Genomic DNA, 21,690 nt, shown 5'->3' with positions numbered 1-21,690 from the left:
GTCCAACTTTTAAATTAAATTGATTGGATATAATTTGGAAAGGCACATGACTGCTTATATAAGGCCCCACACATGACTGCATGCTGACATGCAAACCCAAGCATGGAGTGTAATTTAGATAAATTGATCCACCTACTTACACCAAAAATCATGAAACTTCTAACTCAAGTGGCAAAAAAAAAAAAAAAAAACCTCCCGGTGGAATTTGCATTCATTTCTAAAGTGCACAAACTTCATTAGATGGCCATTTTCAAAAATCTAATACCGGCATTAAAACTGATCTGTGAGACCCTTCTTTTGTACGTAAATTGTTGCTATGGTAATATGCAATTCAAACATGACACACCAGAAACCTCAGTAGGTGTTTATTGAAGAGGAAGCAAACGACGGAAGAACACAAAAGCACAACAGAGCAACATGTTTGATGCTAAGCTATGCTTCACTGCGGCTGCTGCTGCTGCTGCTGCTGCTATAAATACGGAGCAAGGTGCTTTGAGATTGGGAATTACATCGCTGGTGCTATATGGAAAAGTACACTCGAGATCTGTTAATGCCCAAAAGTAAAAGTGTTTCTGAAGCTGCTGGTCCATAACTGCCATTGGCTGCCTAAATACCAAACATAACCTGTTCCTAATTGAGAGGCACGGAAACCAAAAACAGCTAACTCTGTAGTGTTACAAAATAAACAACAATAAATATTCCCTATGGATGGTTTGTCAAAATGCACTTTCCAATATAAGCGCACTTCAGCCTTGGCAATACTTGTTAATAGAGTCGGGATGTTTGCAGAAAAACTGAACAGATACCACAACATTTATAATCGTTGGTGGATCCTTAAAAAAAAAAGAAAAAAAGAAAAATGGAGAAATAAAAACTTTTGAAGATATACTACAGAATGTTGAGAAGGTACCCCAAAACATTCAAACAAGAATTTAGCATTAGCAATGGAAATGATTCAGAGAATAAACAATGTAAAAACTTTACAATTTATTCGTGTAGTTAGTAGGTGTTGCTAGTTAACCAAGGGCGATATCCCTAAACCAGCAATATTTGCAAACAAGCCCAAAACATCGACAGGTTTTATGCTAAACTAAGAAGTTACTAACTGCCATCTTGATATTGTTAATAAAGCTCTTAAAAATTATTTCCAAATCTTCCCAACATATGTTCATCAAAATCAGTCAAACGGAAAGAAAAATACAAACTGGCCATTGAGCAAGCTTAAAAAAAAACCAGTTTGCTTGTTTTAGTCTATGATTTTGTGTTTCTATTCTCAAAGTTACATTTTTTAGTTCTCGAGTGGCACAATTTGGAAATACTATACGTCATGGCAGAATAAACAGAAAAACACAATTGCATATCTTCAGATCATAATCATGCCTCTTTCAAATGTAGATAAAAACAATCGGTATCACGCATCTATTAATACCAGTGCAGCGTGAATCGATAAATACCCTGTTAATGTGAGCGTTTCACTCAAAAATGGATAAGGCTTTCTTTTCAAATACGGCACATGAACTTGCAGTGTGACTCCAGTTTTACAGGAAAATGACTCCGAATTTAAATTATTTTTTTTCAGTAAGAAAAAAAAAACAGTAGCTTTGAAGAATCCCAATATAAACATAATTTTAAACAAATATTTCTATTCACATGGAAGAATCCTGTGACTATTTTATTCTACACTTTGCACATTCTTAAAACATAAATAACACATCTCCTTTCAAGAACTCTAGTACAAAAAATGTTCAACAAAAGATATTTTCACACAGTAACAAAGAAGACCAAAAGTGGAATATTTTAACTTTTATATAGTGGTGAGAGGTAGAAAATGATTAAATATGAGGGGGGGGGGGTCTAAAAATCTCACATATGTCCTATTGATGACAGAGAGCAACTTAAAGATATCAAGGCAGGTCCCTTCTTAAATTAAAGATGTACAAAAGTTAAAATAAGGCCAATGGCAGCTATAGCTTATAGGTTTAAATACCTGGCACACGTTAATTGATTACACAATTCTAGAACAAAATTGAGTATTTACTTTCTTTCAATAGCTCTTGCTTCTACTTTTTCCTTTCGCATAAATCTGGCCAATTTTTTATTCTTTTTTTCCGAACACATAAAATGATTATTTTCAAGTATTTTCCAGTCAGAGCTCCATCACGCAAATTTCAGGTTCTGGTTACTGAATATTATCTAGTTCAACCTGTATTGACAACACTGTAATTGAAACACACTTTTCTAAAACCAAAAAATTATAAATCGTGCTATGCCATTTGAGTACGGACTATACTATTTTGTAGAACATTTTTGAGATAATGCTAGAAATACTTTGACAGTCTGTAAAATGTTTGAGTAAATAAATCAGAATAATCTGACACGTAATACATTGCCTGCTACATTTTCTCTTACGTTCTTACTCAGTCCGACAATCATCCAGAGACTTTAATATTAGACAACAATAATCATAACCCGAAGAGGCAACAAATATAATTATTGTTTGTTGTAACAGAAGTGAGTGCAACAATATCTGACTTAGTAAAAAGCCGCTGGAAGCGTTTTTAAAACAACAGTGAATATTTTAGGTGCGTGTGCTCACCAGTGCGCAGAAGTGGATGTGACTGCTTCTTTTTTTTTTTTGTGGGAGTGTGAAAGAAAATACAGTTCTACGTCCCTTTAGGTGGCGTCCACTTCAAAGCTGTGGGGTCGATGGTTTTGCTGTTACCACGTTTGCGCTCCTTGGCTTTCCAGTCGTCAATAAGGTCCTACAACAGGCGGGATTCAGTTAAGCTTGCTCTAGATTAAGTTAAAATGCTATGTCATCGTTTTTTTTTTTAACCATCTCAGTGGGCGGCTATTTTGCCACAGAGTTGCACAGGTACCGACCAATCACGGCTCAGCTTGAGCGCGTCATATGACCAAACACGGTGCTCAATCTTACCTGTCGTTTTAAAACGAGGTGTTTCCCCTTCCAATATTTGAGCATTTGGAGGGACTGCAGCGTGCTAACAATGTCCACTGGGTTCACTGCCGTCTCTTGGCTGATCTCTGACAGTATAAAGAGAAAAGATTCAAGGTAAGCGTACATCATTTTATAACATTGTTGAACTAGGCCACACAGATGATGGCGACATTGCGTGAAATTGCTTGGAGGCAGAAAATGACAGTTCCAGAAGGCATAACCTTTCTACAGCCAAAAGTTGAAAGCAGGGAGGATGTCATGCATTCGACTGAGCCTTAATAAAAACTCGCATCCATAACCGGTGCAAATATCAGCCGGAAATAGGAAGTGGATGATTCAAAAGGCCATTTTTTGACCATCAGCAACACCAGTTGCACTAACCTTCCCTAAAGACAAGCTGATTAGCCTGAGAGCAGTGCCAGCCATTTTCAGACCTTCATTTTTTTTCTTTTTGGCAATTTGTACAAAGATGTACCTAAGATTGGATAAAATGGATTCTTAAGACAAAAATGTCCTTGCACTTTTAATGACATGAAACGAGGAAACACTGACGTCAAAGAGTAACTTGCATATTTGGTATTTCAACATTCGAAAATGGACTCACTGACCTTTAATGGAGATCTCTTTCCCCTGAAAATTATTCAGGTAGCGGAGCAGCACCTCTTTCCAGTAACTGCGATAGCTGATAAGGCCCAGGTCAGATAATGGCCGCTCTGGCGAGCCCACTTTCTCCTCTACCTTTGACAACAGGTAACCTAAAAGGACCAATTAAAAAAAAAAATGCTAAAATCGATTGTTTTGTGGTTTAGAGAATGCTAAAGTAACAAAGAAAAAGCTTACTGAAGTCTATAAGCATTTTTCCATATCCCTGCCTCATGTACTGTGGCATGGTGAGGATGCAGGATACATTGTAGTTTAGGAAAGAGTTTTTTTCCTGGACAAAGACAGAAATAGGTGTAAATATAGCAACGATACGTAATTGTTGTTTTGAAAGATTTTACCTTGGAGAAATATCCCACAAGATGGCACCCTGTGTTGTCCACCTCAGTCATCACGTAGAAGAGGAAAGGTTCAACGTCATAATACAAAGTCTTGTGGTCTAGAAAAAGTTTGGCCAGCAGACAAAGGTTCTGACAGAAAATCTGACAGAAAAAACAGTGCTGTTAAAAAATTTCCCCACTGAAATTAAGAATGAACTGTATTATGCAAATGAATGCTTGTCATTAATTTCATCCGAACAAATCTTTCATGTTTTTTATTGTTTTAAGCTTTACCTTATTTTTCTTGCCATCGACCTCAAAAACTGAAATATTGCCTTTTCGGTAGATTTCATCGCCGGGAGGATGTTTCCAAACACATTTGGCCTAATGCGAAAAGGACAAAAAGAAATGAAATGCTCGGTTGTGGAAATAATGTGAACGGGAATATTTGTAATCAGTCTTACCATATGTCTACGCAAGATGGTCTGGCTTTTCATATACTTAAGGCAGAATTCGCACATGTACAGCCTCCCCAGCCGGGCGTATTCCTCCGGGTACGGCGAGTGGTACCACGTGTCCAGTTCGTAGCGTCCGAACACGATAATTTTAATCATGTTGCTCCCCTCTGACACCTGGCCAGCCAGACGAAGCTTCTCCTGTAATGATCGGGGTAAGAGAGTGATGATGAAGATGGGAGTGAAAGGAAATGGTAGAAGAGGACAGAACAGGGTAATAGGTTGCCGTGACAAAATGGAATAAGAAAAAAAAGAAAAAGAAAAACTCTGTTAGTCAGGGAAGAGCATAGATAACACCCAGAATCACAATGAAGAAAATTGTAGATGAATGCAGGAATTTTCTCCAGCATATAAACTGCCTGTCAATTGTAAATGAATAACCCACAGATGAGAACTCAAAATACTATTTTTTTTTCAGTTAAGTAGAGCAACTGTTTGCAGGGGAACGAGGAAGACTGGAGCACAGGTAAACAAATATTCCATTTTTGAAGGGCTTTCCAACAGTGGTGGTAGCGCCAGAAAATAATGAGTAGCCTGTGGGCTCGCTCGCCAATACTGGGCCATTGTAATTTCCTAGGAATGGTGTTGAAACGATCATGTGGAAATCTAAAGACTTATACATCCATGAAAATCTCTCATGTAAAATTGTAATACTCGGTGTACTTCAGTCTTCTTAGCTTTTTAATTAATCATCGGTCGCGGGGAAGTTTCAGAAAAACACTCAATTATTTTAAAGAGGCAAACAAGATCACACATTGGAATGTGTGCCGCAATACTTGTAATGATTTTTAATAACTGAGAAGTTTTATGTTCTGGGTGTGATTACGAAACATGAATGAAAAGCTGATTAAAGCTATTATAATAATAATGACGCAACACTACAAGTCCACGCTAAGGCCCCAATCGTCACATTCATATTTAATGTCCGTTTGCCTTTCGGAAATAGGGAGTCATTTAAGGGTCAAAACAAAATAACCTGACTTCTCAATGGCTCTCGATGGAACACAACAACACACACAGAATAACTGAAAGGGATTGTTCCATCTACCAAGTATATTTCAGACTCCTCCTGAGGCTGCAGAGGAGGCTGTGCAGACTGGAAGAGAAAAAAGGAAGAAGGCAGGAAGGAGCCGGCGAGGAGGAGGGGGGGTGGGCAAATAACCGACGCAACGAGAGTGAAAGAGGAGGGCGATGATGAGTTTTCTCTCTTACAAGGTCCTCCGAGGCACGTGCCTGCGCTTTCCTGAACAGGTCCAGGTCGTAGTCGCTGGTGATGTTCTCCAGCAGGGGCTCCCGATTTATCCCGTGGCTCTGACGATGATCCTAGCGGCAAAGGCCGGTGTTTAAAATCATCATTAGTATGTTCAAACGGCATTTGACAAAGTTCTCATCCACAAACCGTATACTTGTCCTTCTCGTCCTTATTGGGACCGGTGTTCCTCTTCTTCCTCAGCTCAGTCACTTTCTCCTTGTAGCGCAGCTGACGATCTGTCGGGGTCTGACACGTCGCCGACGGTTAGCACCAGCTCGCGCCAGATAACAACCTGTCCTGGATGTTTACATCACACGTGGGCAGCTCCCGGGACAGGCGCGAAACAAAGATAACGCTATACTTTTGGCTTCGGCGTGGTGGTCTTTCGTTATTTTAGTACAAACGAGAAAGACAGAAAGTAAAAAGCCCGCCGGTTGTTTACAGTTTCTATCAGGCAATCAAAGTTGACTGTAGAGGGAAGTCCGAGAAAAACAAAACATTAATTACATATTTTCTTACTACTGCCAGGCAGGCTTGTCATCTATATTACACCACAAAACAAAGTCCACTTTCTTAAATATCGGATGAGATGAGCAGCCCAGTCACTAATTTATCGCTGGCCGACAGGACGGCAATTAATGTCTGCTCTTGCCTCAGGAAGGAAAAACATTGAAAAAGTTCAGATTTGATGAAGCTTCTGCTGCTTCTGGGTATGATGTCCAATGGAATATATAATAACTTAAGGCTCCATATTATCTCCTGCCTTTATTAAATTTGACCCAATGACATAATGATTATTTAATGCTTTCTAATATCACATCTCATTTCAACACAGGGCAGATCAAAACAAAAGCCAGTCACGAATCAGTACAATACTTTTTGAATTGACGTCATACCTGGTTCCTGGTGGAATGGCGATTCTCGTCGTGACGGTGAGACAGCGTCCTTTCGTCGGCCTGTTTCTCGCGAGTTGACACCTTGCCCTGACAAAACATCAACACGGTGTGATGACGGCAAGTGACAGTCAGCCCTGCAGCAAAAACAACCTTCTGCGTTCCAACCTGACCTTGTTATACTACTTGCACATTGTGGGAGCCCTGAATTTGTTAGCATGTAGCAAAGCAGTTGCCATTCTCAAGAGTCTTGTGTTTTAATACCTTGCACTCATCAGCTGATAGATTGTGATATAGAGGACACCCTGATATGGAGAAGTGTCTCTCGTGTCTTCCTGTCAGGTGACCTACACATGGAGAAGATCATATGACTCTTGCACAGAGATTTGAATAAACCATCTCTTTACCTTGGGAATTACATCCAGGCGTGGGACACTTCATGTTGAAGTTGTAGCTCTCGTGAAAGCGCCGTCGTTTGGGCCTGTGGGAAAGGTCGTGAGCGGCGGCCTCTTTCAGCGACAGCTCCTTTGCCAGTCTTTCATCCTCCTCTTGAGAAACCACCACATCATTGCTAGAAGAAACCAGGTCGTTCCCAGGGCTGGAGGTCTCAATGTCTGACTCTGAAGATGGGGCATTTCCGGTGGGGGTGCGGGGAGGGGTCTCGTCGTGGTCCGCTGTCCGCTTTATGCCTGCAGAGTCAATGAAGGCCAATTTAAATGGTTTCTAATTTCTATGCAAAGATCTGATGGCCTCAATTAGGATAGTCTCTTATTAGTGAGAAGTGGAGACTATGGACTACAACTTTTATTCCTTCTTTTTTCTAATTCCAAGGTCAGGAAGCCCCAGTCATTTCACTGGTACCCAGGTACTTTACACCCTTTGAGACCAGGCAGAAGAATCTTACAGTCAAGACTGATGTGAGTGCGAATGAGGCGCAGAGCTCCGAGACCTCGGCCAGCAAATAATAGAACATGCTGTAGTCCTTGTTCTTGCCTACCTCTCCAGACACATTTGACTCGCCATGAAAACGTTTTTTTTTTTTTGGGTGGCAGCACGGTAAGATGGAGCTAGAAACCTTCTGTGATAAAAGGTACAGTATATCAAACTTTCTGAAGCAAATGAAATAAGAAGTCGGGGTGACACTGTCCATGATTATTCCAAATACATCTCTTGAAATGTTTGGCATTTACTGGAAGCACAACCGTACAATGTAGAATGTCAGATTTCAGTGGCTGAAGTATTTGGGACATATGCAATATTACTTACATGAAATAATATCATTAGCATCCTGTGTATGTAAGACATAAAGGCCAGTCATTTTTACACTTACCATTATTAACCTCTGAATCTGAGCCAGATAACCTGCCCTGCCTGAGTGGGTATTTTTTGGCTGTGGTGTTTGTCGCCCCCTGTTGGTTACGCGTGCTTCTGCGTCTTGAGGAAAATGCAGACGCTGCTGTCTCTGCTGGTGCAGGAGAACTGCTTCGTGCTGTGCTGGAGTTTTCTGGAAGGGAGTAGAAATGTTTAGATGAATCATAACGTTGTAAGTGAAAGACAGTAAGAAAATGCAGTGAATAAAGGAAGAATAGTTTTTGTGACAAAGCAGGGGGTGCTTGAATATTATGGACTTCTTTGACTTTAAACAAGTACATATTGTGAGTATCCTACTTTTTCCACCTCTGCTAAATAATCTTCATGTTATTCCTTCATGGACACATTTGATATGTTGGGCAACATATGCATATAGTAAAAAAATCTTGCAAACATTTCACCTCGTGTGCTTCGGCTGAGACGAAGGGACGTGCGAGTCAGGCGCGTACTAATTCGTCGTTGCACGTTCGCGACTGCTTCGGCCGGCTCGAGGTCGGCGGAGAAATCAGAGTCCTCTGTCCCATCTGAGCTGCTGCCTGTGGTCCTCTGTAAAAAAAATATAAATTAAATTAGAAGAGTGTCCTGGATAAAAGTAATTAAAGACAGACTTCAGATAGGTTTATTATTCCTATGATTTTGTTTCGTTTTACCGGTGGATAATCCAAAAAAGATCCCATCCTGGGTGAGGAGCATCATATCCTCCACATCCCCACGCAACAAACTTGTCAATAATTAATCAAATTAACCTAGTCACCAAAGATGGATATTTTAGGACCTTAAGTCAGATGGAAGGGATGATGGTAATCACATCTATCATTATGTTTAAACAAGCAACATTTAGCAAAAATGCAAGCTGCCAAAACTGACAATTTGGGTGACTCAGGTGGCACTGTAATGGACATTATTTTACAATATTAAACTGTGTATAATAATATGTATAACAGAATTTTTGATACAGCTCGTGCTAGCTTGACTAGGAGTACCTAATAATAATAGGTACCTGATAAGTTCTATGTTGTGAAAACATTTATTGATTCAAAGCATTACTAAAATCTTTACTAATTGATCAAATGTTCATAAACCAATTAGCCTGAAAACGTCACTCAATACGAAAGCCCTTTTGACGTACTTTTTTGACACTTCATAACAAGAAGCCCGGCACTTCATTTGCATACAACCAATGAGAAGAGAGAAGAGGCGGAGATCTACAAAGCCAGACCAATGAGCGTAACGCTAATTGGGATTCTGACCAATCACTGTGTTGTTTTGGTACGGACGCGTCGCACCGTCCTCAAAATGAACAGCTTGTTCCATCCGAGTCCCGACCAAACATGAAGTATTCGGGGCTACGGAGGTTATCATCAACGCACGCTCCGCAATCATAATAGAAAATAGGTCGGAAGGCAAACTACAATTGTGCAAAAAAATTAATATAGCGACATATTTAAGTAACCAGGAAATACACATTTGCTAAGCCGATGAGCAAATTCAACAGGGCATGTCTTATGAATTAACTAACAATCGTATCTAAGAGTGTACTCTCAACGTACACAAACGACTGCTAAATGTGTAGTTAAATTCCACTGGTTACTCCAACCCCTTCAGTTTTCATCCTAAATTGGATAACGTAATCGATGACGTTATGGGAGCCAGCTTGCAGTCTATTCTAAAGGCTGTTTTGCACCAAAGAAAACATATGCCTTACCTTTCTCCGGGGCATTTTCACAGAATCGTTTTTTCCAAGTTAATAATGACTGTGACGGGAGTAATTGATGTCAGATCCCATTAATATCGAACAACAACAAACCGCCAGGTTACAATATGAGTCAAGTCAGCTGAAAACCGCGTATCAGTATTGATGCTTTTCCTCTCAAGGCGCACGCTCGGTACGTTGATAAAATCCGCCTGACTGGAAACAAGTTAAGCTGCTTCAAGCGTTCCCTTATGTGTCTAAAATTATGTTGCGTTCACGTAGAATTTAACTCTAAATACATCAATATTATATTTTTTTTATCCGTCTCAGGTTTTGAGAATTTTTTCACGCTTCAATTTGTTATACAGTTTTGTCCTTTTAAAAATAACAAAAAGTTTTTGCTACAAAAATACGGGTTTAAAACACTTTTAGGGGAAATTAAGACAATTACAGCCCAAATATCGAATATTATGACTTTAAATATCAGATATACTGTACAAACGATGGTTGTCGTAGGTGGAAATGTATTTCCTCGCTTCAAGTTGTCAGTCGGCGGGTTTGACAGGCAGCACGTTCGCTCTGACGTGTTGACTTTTTTTCTGATTTCGCTTGGAGCGGCGTTACTGCTTTATAACAAAGATTGGGACCTTTAAAACTTCTCAGAATAGAATTCACGGACATATTGGAGATTTTCTGCAAAATAAAGCTATTACTATTATGGCTGGTACCACCACAAAGACTGTACAAGATATTTTTCAAAGCATGGAGTACGGACCAGCTACAACTTCCAACACTGCCACTGCACAGGTAAAATGACTATTTTGCATGAAAGAAAATAGTGTTTTTGATGTTGTTCTGAAATTCCACATATTGATGCATGCTTCTTCATGTCACTTCTACTGTAATAACCACTATTCAAAGTATTACAAACCAGCGTTAGACTCTTGGACCTGTGTGAAGTTCATTAACTGATAACTCACAAGGCAAGCATGTGACTGAATTGCGCAATAACCTTGCAGTGAACTGTCATGGGGGACAGTGAGTACACTTTTGATATCAAACTGCACTGTTGTTTACCATCTCACAAAATTGCCACCCTTAATATGAGACATGATATCCAGAATCCCAAACTTTATCATTTGAAGGCCGGATAGCGAAGTGTGCAATGGCCACTTTCAAGTTTGTTGAGAATATTGATATATAAGCATTTGAACAGGGGTTTGCTTTTTTTTTTATATCCACTCACTTTTTACCTTTCCGCTGCCCTGTAGGCATGGCTGGATAACCAGTCCTGCACTTTGGGTCTATTCATTGATGGCAAATTTGTCAATCTGGTAGACAGACAGACTCGCTCCTTGGTGGATTCGAAAGGTGAGCTCCGATTTTGACCCTAAAACTCTACACAGTTCACAACAACTTGGAATTTTTTTAGGTGATCTTGTGTGCAGCACAGTGTGTGCTGTGCAGGATGATATTTCGCAGTGTGCATCGTCTGCTATCAAAGGATTTGAGTCCTGGAGTCGCCTGTCCAGCTACCAGAGGTCCAAAGTGCTGCTCAGGTACACACCCAAAAAAAACATGCTGAAAGGATTCTAAAAGTGCTGAAATGCTTCTACAAGTGTTTGTGCATGTTTTAGGATGTGTGTCACCTGTCCTCAGGTTGGCGAGCACTCTTGGACAGCATGGGCAGACTGTGGCCGAGCTGTGTGACCTTTGTCAAGCCTCCTGCTCCTCCTCCAGCCTCGTCAGGTTGTTGCAATACTACAGCGGCTGGGCTCAGCTTAGAGACACTCTGATCGCCAACTGGACGCCATTGGGTGTGTGAGCTGGGCCATCGGTCCTGTTTTTAAAAATAAATAGACTTATTATATTTTTGTCCAAAATTTACAAGTGTTTTAAAAACAGGTTTGTAAATGCTGTCATCAAAATACACTCAGCACATTTTAATTAATATGATACCATTTTGAATATGTTATTCCTCTTTTACAGGTGTGGTGTTAGTCGTTGTCTCTGATGACTGCGGTTTTTACTCCCTGATGCTCAAAGTCTTACCAGCATTGGCAATGGGTACAAAAAAGTTTCGCGATACTTAGTTTATTGTGATTTTTGGTTCATATGCGATGATGTCACATTGACTAATTTACCTAAATGTTCTTCCTCCTCAGGCAATTCGGTCATCGTTGCCCCTGGTCAACGTACCGCCCCTCCGGCACTTCTATTGGCTCAGCTTTTTATGAGTGCAGGGCTTCCTGCTGGCGTTCTCAGTGTTTTAACTGGCACTGACATGTCACTTGCTTCTCATGTAGCCAAGAACTCCAGCATCAGCTGCATCACCTACAGTGGCAACAAACAGGTAGATATAAATAAATGATCTCACATGTATCAAAAATGTATGATTTTTTTTTTTAAATTAGGATGCTGTGAAGCTGTGTAAAGCCACAGCAGGGATGGGGGTTCCAGTATCTGTATCCCCAAACATTGGCGCCACATGCCCTATCATCATTTTTGAGTCTGCTGACATCAACAGTGCAGTGGATGACGTGTTAGAGACTGCCTTCCAAAAGAAGAAAGAAGTGAGTTAAGTATCCACTATGCTCGTCAATTTTTTGATACTTGTTTTAAAAATCTTGTCTCCGCAGGTGCATTGGGTGTTGTGCGTGCAGGAGAGCGTGCTTGAAAGTGTGACGGCCCGCCTAAGGCTGCGCATGGCAGGCTTGAAATGCGTGGCGCTGCCCAGTGATGATGTCAGGGTGCTCGTGGACGCCGCAGTGCAGGATGCTCAAAATAGCGGGGCCACGGTTAGTCATAAAACATCTTATTGACCTCATGATTTTACGTACAGGTACTTGACACCGTGAGCTTATTTCATTTTGTTTTTTCATACCTCAGTTGGTGCAGTCCTGCGCTGTCCCCTCTGGTACGCAATATCCTCCAACGGTGCTTTGCGGAGCGGCCCCGTCCTCATCATGTGTGGTCGTGCCATCTCCTGGCCCACTGCTTCCGCTTATGACCTTCAGAAGTAACTCCGAAGCAGTGACGCTGGGTAAAGATGCCTCTGTGGAGTAGATGCATCAAAAGTATTCTATGCGTAAAATTCTTGCGTTCTACACAGGGAACCACAGTCCACATGGCCAAACAGCATGTATCTGGACTGAAGACCTCACGCTGGCTTTGGAGACATCTAAGAGGCACGCACATTCACACAGATAAAAAAATAATAATCTGACTTTTCCCTGGTTGCATTTCTTTAGTATTTTACAAATCATGAATGCCAATGGATGATGTTCAGATCTTTTTTTTTTTTTCTGTATCTCTTCAGTCTGTCTGTTGGCTCAGTGTGGGTAAACTCACATCCTTTCTCTGATCCGTGTCTGCCTGTTTCTGGTCACAAAGACAGCGGCACATGCACTGATGGAGGCCAGGAGGTTTGTTTGCTTAGTTTGTGACACTTTTGCATGAGATAGTTTTGCGGTATCTACTATATTTGAAGCCTAAACAATCATTCTGCAATTTCTGTCTTTTTTCAGGGTCTTTATCAATTTCTGCGGCCATCATCATCCTACGTTCCCCCTCGTGCTTCCTCTGTTGCTCTGGACTACGCCAAGTTTGGAACCGACGCACCGCCAGTTATCATTCCCGACGAGACCGCTGGGTGTGTTGTTTGTTTAAATATGGTTATTCTTACACAACGTAATTTTGCACATAAGCATATTCATGATTGTATATGTCTCTTCTCAGTACCCTGAAGTCCTACTCACATTTTGTCGCTGGCAAAGCTTGCAAATCGGAGTCTGGTGCCAGTTTAGTAGTTCATCCACAAGGGGGCAGCAGTGTGCTAGGCCACTGTCCTGATGGAGGCCCGAAAGATGTCCGGAATGCTGTGGAGGCAGCTATCAAAGTTCAACCAGGGTGAGTGACCAACTAAATTCAAACAAACAAATCAAAACATGTTGACTAATACATTGGAGCTAAGTCTTCTTTTTTTACCTAATAAAACAAAACACAATGTTCTCAAACAGTGTTTACCAAACTTGTCACGGTCATGATTTTGATTTTTCTGGATAATCTGCATAATTACCATTATGACTTTTCTCCTTTAGCTGGATGAAAAAGAGTCCATCTGCACGTGCCCAGTCTATTCAGTCGCTGGCCAAGGGGCTTGAAGGAAAAAGGCAGGACATAGCGTCGTCAATCAGTACCCAAACCGGTCTTCCTATGGAAGAGGCTGATTCGGAAGTGGAGCTCAGCATCGCCCGACTCCGTGATTGGGCTGCCTATTGTGACAAAGTTCACGGCGGAACTCTGGTGAAGCCTTTAACGTTGTACAAAGTCATACTTTTTCAAAAGTGTTCTTTAAGTGAGTTTTAAATTCTCCTGATGCACACGTACTTTAACATCTGGTGTGGTTACTGTCGCTCAGCCTGTACCACAGTCTGGCACGGGTCTCTCCATCCCTGAAGCACTGGGAGTGGTGGGTGTGGTCCTTCCCGACAAGCAACTCCTCCTCTCCATGGTAACACTTCTTGGAGCAGCCCTTGCCTCAGGCAATGCCATCGTCATGGTACCCAGTCAGGAATATCCACTTCCGGCTTTAGCATTTATTCAGGTAAGAGGAATAATGCCCCTGAATCTTTTTTTCTTCATAGATGTTTGTCCCTAAATGTGTGGGAACTGCCAATGCTCTACATCTAGGTGCTCCTGTCTTCAGATCTGCCAGCAGGCTTAGTGAGCATCATTACAGGAAGGAGAAACCAGTTGACAAAGGCCTTGGCCAATCACAGTGTCTTCAAGGCCATCTGGTATTGGGGGAACAGTGAGGTGAGCATTATCTGAGGTCCTTCAAAAAAGTCAATATGAAGTTACGCAGCTCACATGATCCCGTTCTCTCGTTGTAGGGCTGCCAATACCTCCAGTACACCTGCACCAGCCCGCTAAAAACTTTGCGGCTGTTCTGCCAGAAGGACAAGGACGGGAAGCATTGTGGTGGGGACTGGACACATCCATCTGTTCTGGAGGAACTGTGGAGAAATGCCGTCCAGTGGAAGAGCGTGTGGATTCCTACATCTTAAAATGATAGTAGAAAGAGTGTGATGAATAAAATGACAAAATGATAACCGTAGGGTTCAAGGCAAGTTAAAGATTAATTCAATAATCATTTCAAAGTGACTTTCTGCTGTAAAAAAAAAAAGCCTGTTATAAATCTCGAATGAAGTAATGGGCAAAGGTTATTGTACAACTACACAATCATAGGACAACGATCACATTTGTTGACAATGTTAGCTTGGGAGGACTTGACAAATTGTACTCACCTAAAATGAAGGATTAAGCTGCTGTCGTTGTGTAAACTACCAAGGGAGACACGTTTTGTATCAAATACAATGCCTTACTGTTATGTAAGAATTCTGCCTTTTTGAGAAACATGCACTTGTTTGGATTTGTAAACACGTACAAAAGTTTGTTTCTAGTACACATTCCATTTAAGTTACTATTAAAAGTAATTTTGCAGCATTTCTGTGTTCTTGTCTATGGTCGGTTGAGATTTTTGACACGCGTCACCTTGGTAGAATTAAATATGCAGAGGTAATGAGATTATAGGGAAATATAGGGAAAGCAAGTGTTGAAATCAATGTTTCCTGACTTGCATCGTGACTGTTAATCATCACTTCTCCGTTTATCTTGTGCAATCTTTTTTAGCCGAGTCTCATGGAGTGTTGAGGTCAACTTCCCTTCCGATATGTGCTATGTCATGGTCACAAGACCTCTCCCAGTCATTGGACAGCTTGCAATTTCAGATTGCTGAGTCATGACAATGACACAGCAACATTTCTAGTTGAGGTAGATGCAAAACATTTGTCTAGGAGTGAGTCAGCACAAATCAAAACAAACTGAGCATGCAGGGGTGGGGGGGTTTGCTGAGTAATCGTGACTCAGCAATTGTGAGGTCTTGAATATTCTTTTTCCTTGCGTTACGAAGTGCATCTGCTTTTGATTTAAAGTCATTTTCATACATGCAATAAGTTTAGCCAACAACTGATATGGTACTCATTCAGGTGACGCAATAGGCTGGAAAGGCAATATTGTCACGTGCTCCCAAAACCTGCTGCCATTGGCGGATGTGATAGCTGACGTCACAGCAGTCATCAGATCGAGGAATATAAATTGAGGTCCTTCCAGTTAACTCCACACGGAGAGTCGCTTGAGAGTTCTTGCTTCAACAGTGTTTGAACGGAACTTCTTTCGTCCCTTTTTTTTCCACCCCACTACTTCATAGCAGCTTTTTGTGTTATTTAGATAACTTGACGCAAAGTTCTATTTTTGTACTTTTGGTTTTGGTAAGAAAAAGGAGAAAACCTACCAGCTAAGATGGAGTCTCAAGTGCGTCAGAACTACCACCAGGATTGTGAGGCCGCCATTAACCGAATGGTTAATATGGAGCTGTTCGCTTCCTACACCTACACCTCAATGGTAAGTAAGTCTGTCGAGAAAAAAAGAAAGGAAAAAAAGATCAATATCACGTTACGAGGTTAGAATGCAATTTGTATGCAGAGCAACGTGCTCTATTGTTGACTGACCCAAGAAGGCATTTCCGGCTGCTGTTTGCTAGCTGGTGGAAAAGGCCAACTAATGTGCCTTACTTTTTCTATTAAAAATAAATGTTAAATATGCCCAAACAGATTCTCACATTGTCCCGTGTAGACTACTGTTTTTGCTACAATTAGTATAATTTAATTTATTGCTTCACAGAAGCCGATCTAATTAATTTTTATTTTCAAATGCTAGGCCTCTTACTTCTCCCGAGATGACGTGGCCCTTCCAGGTTTTGCCCATTTCTTCAAGGAGAACAGTGAAGAAGAGAGGGAGCATGCTGATAAGCTCCTGTCCTTCCAAAACAAAAGAGGTGGACGTATCTTCCTCCAGGATATCAAGGTGTGCACTACAAACCAAATAAAAGATGGTGCTGTTTCAAATTTTGTGTTCTAATTTCTATTTGTGCTTTTCTCTAGAAACCAGCGCGTGATGAGTGGGGGAGTGGACTTGAGGCCATGCAGTGCGCCCTGCAGTTGGAGAAAAATGTCAACCAGGCTCTGCTGGAACTGCACAAACTGGCCTCTGAACATGTGGACCCACATGTAAGTCTGCAAATTAACATTTACTCATTGGCCATAATCTTACTTTTCCTAATCTTTTGGTGTCCACAGATGTGCGACTTCTTGGAAAGCCACTACTTGAATGAGCAAGTGGAGGCCATAAAGAAGTTGGGTGACTACATCACCAACCTGAGCCGAATGGATGCTGGAAACAACAAGATGGCAGAGTACCTGTTTGACAAGCATACTCTGGGGGGCAAGAGCTAAATGCATGTCCCTTTTTTGTGAAGGCCTGTCATGTTCATTAAAATGGGCCTTCATTAGCATTCTCTACCTAGCCAACTGTTTAATCTGGTTAACAAAGGGCCATGTGTTTAGGTGGTTTCATGGGATGATGAGAATTGTTTGTCAAATGCTCAAGTGGCTGTTGTAAAGATGCTCTACACTGAATAAAAAAATGAAGCTGGAATGAACCTTTTCTTCATTGACATAAGCATTGTTCAAAATGCTCTGCCTTAGGAACCTGGTCCCATTAAGTAATTTATTCTCGTCTATTTTCTTCAATTCATAACAGTTTTTACAAAGCCAGGTGCTTTGAATTCACACCTCTTAAGTGGCCTCCAACATGGTTCTGATTTTGGAAATCTGACATTCCTCTGCAGGACCCAACTAATACTTAGTCTTAGTCTGCCCTCTAGTGGTAAGAGATACGAACTACAATGCTTTGGATTTCATTACATATACAATTGCCTTTGGGATTTAAATTTAAGATTGTGTTAATGTGTTAATCCTTGTAAAAATATTTTTAAAGGAGATTTGTAATATCAAATTAGAGCCTCAAGACCAAATATGTTGTGCAGAATGGCCAGTAAGTAGTTGGTATTGAGGGATAATGAGGAGATTAAAAAAAAAAAAAAAAGAGGAGGGGAGAGAGAGAGAGAAAGAGTTGTGGACAACCACTTCCCTTGAGGCAACACTGTTTGATTGGAGCTCACTACCTTTGGATGCCTAATAATACTGACCGAGACAAAGATAGGTGAGTCGTATTTATATTATTTTATCTATATGATATATTTATATTATTTGACAGAGGCCATGTTAACTTGACATAATGTTGATAATAAAAAAAGCAAAATGTCTTTCAAGACCCCCAAAAGAAAACATCCTTCACATGAAGAAAAAAACAGCTATGAGATATTTAAATTTGACAAATTAATTAATGGTGCATCGTGAGGGGAAAATGGGCAGGAGGCTCCAAGAGGAAAAAAAAACCTGCTTAATTTGTTTAAACCCTGGGATTTTTGGATTACCTTGGCTACTTAATCTTGTTCTAATGCTTTCACGGTGACACGGGGACATCTACTCTGACTCGTTATTGAGGCGAGGGGCTCAAGTCACAGCTTGAAATTCACACATACTATTTTAAACAAAATAAAATTAAATTTCACCCTGTGATGTAAATAGAGTAAATACAATGAATTAATTCATGCAGTTGTTGTTGATGGGTAAACTACTTTGAATGATATTGGAAAATACATTCAATTTATCAAATACATTTTGGGACACGATATTTCTCACAGAGCAATGATGCGGATGCTCAGCATGCAGGGGGTGCGACTCCGCAGGGCAGCGGAGGAGGAAAGCAAGGAGCCCCCGCCACCTCCGCCCCCCTCACATCACTCCAACCACCAGTTTGAAAGCATGAAGAACAAGTTCTTCAACGAGCTCACACACTTACCCAGTAAGTGAATAAATACATTCAATTCAATCTGAGGATTGCTTTATTTTTAAATATCAAATTGGTAATATAGCTTATTTTTTGTCTTGAATATTTTTAGCATTCTCCCTCATTAGATCTTGTCATCTCACTTTCCATTTGTGTTTTTTTTTTGTTTTTCCATTTCTCATTGTCATGTGACCATTGTGCTCTGCTCCAGACCATAAACTCAATTGTAAGTGTCATTCCATGAAACTTTCTTCTAATATACTAAAACACTCATTCGGGCAATAGTTTGGGACTACCCATCATAAAGCTTTCCTCCCTTCTTTTTTCAGTGCCCATGTGGGCAGTAGGTGCCATTGTGGTGGTGGTCCTCGCCCTAATTGCCTGTATGGGATTCTGCATTTACAAGAAATGCTTCAATAAGGGAAAAAAGCCCAAGAAGGTCAGAGAAAGAAAGGCCGGGCGAGGACGCAAGAAGAAGGACAAAGAAGGGGAGGACGGAGAAGAAAAGAAGGTAAGCAGTTTGTTTATTTATTTATTTATTTATTTATTTATTTATTTATTTATTTATTTATTTATTTATTTATTTATTTATTTTCTTAAATTTATTTATTTATTTTTATGATTTATTTATTGTGCAAGTGAGGCTGAAAATGAGCACCCTTGTTGATTCTCACATATGACTAACCTCCTGACATCATTAGGCCACGCCCCTAAAAGTGTGACGTCCACCTTGTATGTTAGATGGCCAACAGATTGTTGTTGTTATCTAAACATCAACATGAGATGTTTCATAATTACAGCTTGTGGTTCTTTTAGGAAGGTGAGGACGGGAAGGAAGAGGAGGAGAAAGAGAACTTTGGCAAACTGGAGTACACGTTGGATTATAACTTCACGGATAACCAGGTACACAGATTGTCTATCAAAGTTGGACGTACCTCCACTCATGTTGTTGCTTCTCTCATTGTTCCTCCTAGCTGATAGTAGGCATCCTCCAGGCTCAGGACCTGGCAGCCATGGACATGGGCGGGACTTCGGACCCCTACGTTAAAGTCTACATGCTGCCGGACAAGAAGAAAAAGTTTGAAACCAAAGTCCAGCGCAAGAACCTCTGTCCGGTTTTCAATGAGACCTTTATTTTCAAGGTGTGTCATACTGTTCAAATAACACCCAAGCCTTCTTACCTTTTAAAATTGGACCTTCTCGTTTCTCCAAGATACCCTACACAGAGTTGGGTGGTCAGACGTTGGTGCTGCAGGTTTTCGACTTTGACCGATTCGGCAAACATGACGTCATCGGTGAGATCAAGATTCCCATGAACAGCATAGACCTCGCACAGCCGATCCACGAATGGAAGGATTTGATTGGAGGAGAAAAAGAAGAGGTATTTTTTTATTTTCAAATTTCATCAAAATTTTGAGTGGTTTTGAAATGATAAAACTAACCTGATTATTTGTATTTCTTTCAATACAGCAAGAGAAGCTCGGAGACATCTGCATTTCTCTCCGCTACGTTCCCACGGCTGGCAAGCTGACCGTTAACATCATGGAAGCCAAGAACTTGAAGAAGATGGATGTTGGAGGACTATCTGGTGGGCACACATAAAAATAACACCATAGTCATTTGGAAGAAATAAAAATAGAGACAAACTTACAGACACAATGTAGTCTTGGTGAACATGAACTTTGCTTCTTCCACAGATCCGTTTGTAAAAGTGGTTCTTCAGCACAATGGAAAGCGCCTGAAGAAGAAGAAGACATCAGTAAAACAAAACACTCTGAATCCATACTTCAACGAGAGCTTTAGCTTTGAGATCCCCTTCTCCCAGATCCAGGTGGGTAAACAATCGTTTGGTCCAAAAGGAACGACATTTATATAGCATTTATAAAACATATTGTCTTCATCCCCACAGAAAGTCCAGGTGATCATCACGGTGTACGATTATGACAAATTGGGAAGTAACGACCCCATCGGGAAGTGCTGGATCGGTTACGGCGCTTCGGGCGTCGGACTGCGTCACTGGTCTGACATGTTGGCCAATCCACGCCGTCCGGTGGCTCAGTGGCACGTCCTGCAGCCGGAGGAGGAGGTCGATGCTGCCCTCAAGGCTCCCATCCGCTAAAATAACTCAAATAAAATCACATTTTACAATACATGGACACTGAGGGCTTGATTTTTGGTGGACAGTGCATCTACAATAGCTTGCACGGATATTAAAAACCTTTAAAAAAAATATCAACTCTTCTTACAGTCATATTTTAGTGAGCAAAAACTTTGCACTTTGCCAACTTTCATCAATATTGTCGTTATTTCACAGAGCTGCCCTGATTATCTAAGGGCAGGGTTGAAGTTTAGGATTGTGAAATGCATTTATTAGGTCATATTTTGAATTGCAATAACATCTTTGTACTATCATTATTTTGTCTTTGTAAATGAGTTTTAGATTTTTGTTTCAAGGAATCCTTCCCGAAGTAAAATGTGTTTACATGGTTTTATTATAAGAAAAATACGAGGCAATAATATTCTCACTTTTTGAGATTGCATTATGTATGACTTCTCTTTTGTTTACCCGGTTAAATATTTAGAACTCCTACCAATTCCTCATTCTTTGTATGTGAAAAAGAAAACGTGTGTAAGATGATATACGTGTAAATAAAACATGATTAAATTAAATATTTCAAACAAATTCAGTGACAGATGGTTGTGTGGATTTAGTCTCTAGCTCACATACACGCGCCTCTGGAAAATCTGCTTGAATAATAATCACTATTATACCTCCAAATGAAAAATCATTAGTGTTTTACTCTTCATTTTTCATATAGAATGGAATCCACTCACAATTATATTGCTCATATTTATTTTGGACGAATAACACTTTTGCCAACAGTTTCGTTGGAGTGTGTGTGTGCGTGTGTGTGTGCGTGTGTGTGTGTACGCACGTGCGTCACGAAAGAGTGGATTAGCAGAGTGCCCTCTTTAGTCCTTGTCTCACGCAGTCAGTCCAACATGTGAGGTGGGAATTAAACAGGATGGTGGCAAAGTATGGACAGAGAGGATACTGACAAGCTACTTTAAATACAACTGATATGCTTTATGCAGAAAAGATTAGGGTTCAAATATTTTTTACGCTTTTATGAATGTTAATAAACATTTATTGATGCTGGAGCTGACTTATTTTTTTATATCGCGAAAAAAGGGCTTTGTTAAGGTAAAAAA

At 40.6% G+C, this 21,690-nt stretch overlaps 4 protein-coding genes across 8 annotated transcripts; 3 read left to right on the top strand and 1 right to left on the bottom strand.

Moving 5' to 3' along the window:
- Window positions 1-349: 349 nt before the first annotated feature.
- Window positions 350-10,175, bottom strand: LOC148384511 (histone acetyltransferase KAT7-like). 4 transcript variants are annotated; one of them, XM_088357950.1, is made up of 15 exons: window positions 9,676-10,175; window positions 8,372-8,516; window positions 7,930-8,103; window positions 7,007-7,288; window positions 6,864-6,946; window positions 6,603-6,689; window positions 5,854-5,952; window positions 5,667-5,777; window positions 4,404-4,595; window positions 4,234-4,323; window positions 3,961-4,101; window positions 3,800-3,893; window positions 3,568-3,714; window positions 2,939-3,045; window positions 350-2,762 (listed from the first exon to the last, which is right to left on the bottom strand). In XM_088357950.1, the coding sequence occupies exons 1-15, from the start codon at window positions 9,688-9,690 to the stop codon at window positions 2,664-2,666; spliced, it is 1,866 nt and encodes a 621-aa protein (XP_088214076.1). In that variant the 5' UTR covers window positions 9,691-10,175; the 3' UTR covers window positions 350-2,663. The 4 variants fall into 4 exon arrangements, with proteins under 4 accessions (XP_088214076.1, XP_088214075.1, XP_088214077.1 ...); XM_088357949.1 differs by lacking the exon at window positions 9,676-10,175 and adding an exon at window positions 8,971-9,012; XM_088357951.1 differs by lacking the exon at window positions 9,676-10,175 and adding an exon at window positions 8,621-8,945 and having other exon boundaries at window positions 5,688-5,777.
- Window positions 10,162-15,171, top strand: aldh16a1 (aldehyde dehydrogenase 16 family, member A1). The gene is made up of 17 exons (XM_088357947.1): window positions 10,162-10,470; window positions 10,935-11,034; window positions 11,096-11,222; window positions 11,323-11,480; window positions 11,653-11,730; window positions 11,829-12,016; window positions 12,078-12,236; window positions 12,303-12,461; window positions 12,553-12,706; window positions 12,776-12,851; window positions 12,983-13,088; window positions 13,191-13,315; window positions 13,402-13,572; window positions 13,764-13,968; window positions 14,084-14,269; window positions 14,356-14,481; window positions 14,559-15,171. Exons 1-17 carry the CDS (start codon window positions 10,381-10,383, stop codon window positions 14,730-14,732), a joined length of 2,382 nt encoding a protein of 793 aa, XP_088214073.1. The 5' UTR covers window positions 10,162-10,380; the 3' UTR covers window positions 14,733-15,171.
- A 663-nt stretch (window positions 15,172-15,834) lies between these two features.
- On the top strand, window positions 15,835-17,220 carry LOC148384509 (ferritin, middle subunit). Its single transcript, XM_088358385.1, has 4 exons — window positions 15,835-16,128; window positions 16,444-16,590; window positions 16,668-16,793; window positions 16,863-17,220. The coding sequence occupies exons 1-4, from the start codon at window positions 16,027-16,029 to the stop codon at window positions 17,016-17,018; spliced, it is 531 nt and encodes a 176-aa protein (XP_088214511.1). The 5' UTR covers window positions 15,835-16,026; the 3' UTR covers window positions 17,019-17,220.
- Window positions 17,221-17,671: 451 nt separating this feature from the next.
- syt5a (synaptotagmin Va) lies at window positions 17,672-21,164 on the top strand. Of its 2 annotated transcripts, XM_088358588.1 has the most exons (10): window positions 17,672-17,787; window positions 18,332-18,492; window positions 18,689-18,703; window positions 18,807-18,988; window positions 19,294-19,380; window positions 19,452-19,619; window positions 19,691-19,858; window positions 19,948-20,065; window positions 20,175-20,308; window positions 20,387-21,164. In XM_088358588.1, exons 1-10 carry the CDS (start codon window positions 17,756-17,758, stop codon window positions 20,594-20,596), a joined length of 1,275 nt encoding a protein of 424 aa, XP_088214714.1. In that variant the 5' UTR covers window positions 17,672-17,755; the 3' UTR covers window positions 20,597-21,164. The 2 variants fall into 2 exon arrangements, with proteins under 2 accessions (XP_088214714.1, XP_088214715.1); XM_088358589.1 differs by lacking the exon at window positions 18,689-18,703.
- Window positions 21,165-21,690: the final 526 nt, after the last annotated feature.

This window comes from Syngnathus floridae, chromosome 17, assembly GCF_059516105.1.
Source record: "Syngnathus floridae isolate MCC-2025c chromosome 17, RoL_Sflo_1.0, whole genome shotgun sequence".
In the NCBI taxonomy this organism is placed as follows: domain Eukaryota; kingdom Metazoa; phylum Chordata; class Actinopteri; order Syngnathiformes; family Syngnathidae; genus Syngnathus; species Syngnathus floridae.
This window is presented reverse-complemented; position numbering and strand designations above follow the sequence as displayed.

Coding starts and splice junctions, on each gene's coding strand:
- LOC148384511 (XM_088357949.1), bottom strand. CDS start 8,997: ATGTTTTCACAACATAGAACTTATCAG. Junction 8,517..8,970: donor CACAACATAGAACTTATCAG/GTACCTATTATT, acceptor TTTTTTTTACAG/AGGACCACAGGCAGCAGCTC. Junction 5,953..6,602: donor GCCATTCCACCAGGAACCAG/GTATGACGTCAA, acceptor GCGACGTGTCAG/ACCCCGACAGATCGTCAGCT.
- aldh16a1 (XM_088357947.1), top strand. CDS start 10,381: ATGGCTGGTACCACCACAAAGACTGTACAAGATATTTTTCAAAGCATG. Junction 12,852..12,982: donor GCTTTGGAGACATCTAAGAG/GCACGCACATTC, acceptor GTATCTCTTCAG/TCTGTCTGTTGGCTCAGTGT. Junction 13,969..14,083: donor AAGTTCACGGCGGAACTCTG/GTGAAGCCTTTA, acceptor ACTGTCGCTCAG/CCTGTACCACAGTCTGGCAC.
- LOC148384509 (XM_088358385.1), top strand. CDS start 16,027: ATGGAGTCTCAAGTGCGTCAGAACTACCACCAGGATTGTGAGGCCGCC. Junction 16,129..16,443: donor CCTACACCTACACCTCAATG/GTAAGTAAGTCT, acceptor TTCAAATGCTAG/GCCTCTTACTTCTCCCGAGA. Junction 16,591..16,667: donor TCTTCCTCCAGGATATCAAG/GTGTGCACTACA, acceptor GCTTTTCTCTAG/AAACCAGCGCGTGATGAGTG.
- syt5a (XM_088358588.1), top strand. CDS start 17,756: ATGCCTAATAATACTGACCGAGACAAAGATAG. Junction 19,620..19,690: donor ATGAGACCTTTATTTTCAAG/GTGTGTCATACT, acceptor CGTTTCTCCAAG/ATACCCTACACAGAGTTGGG. Junction 20,066..20,174: donor GGATGTTGGAGGACTATCTG/GTGGGCACACAT, acceptor CTTCTTCCACAG/ATCCGTTTGTAAAAGTGGTT.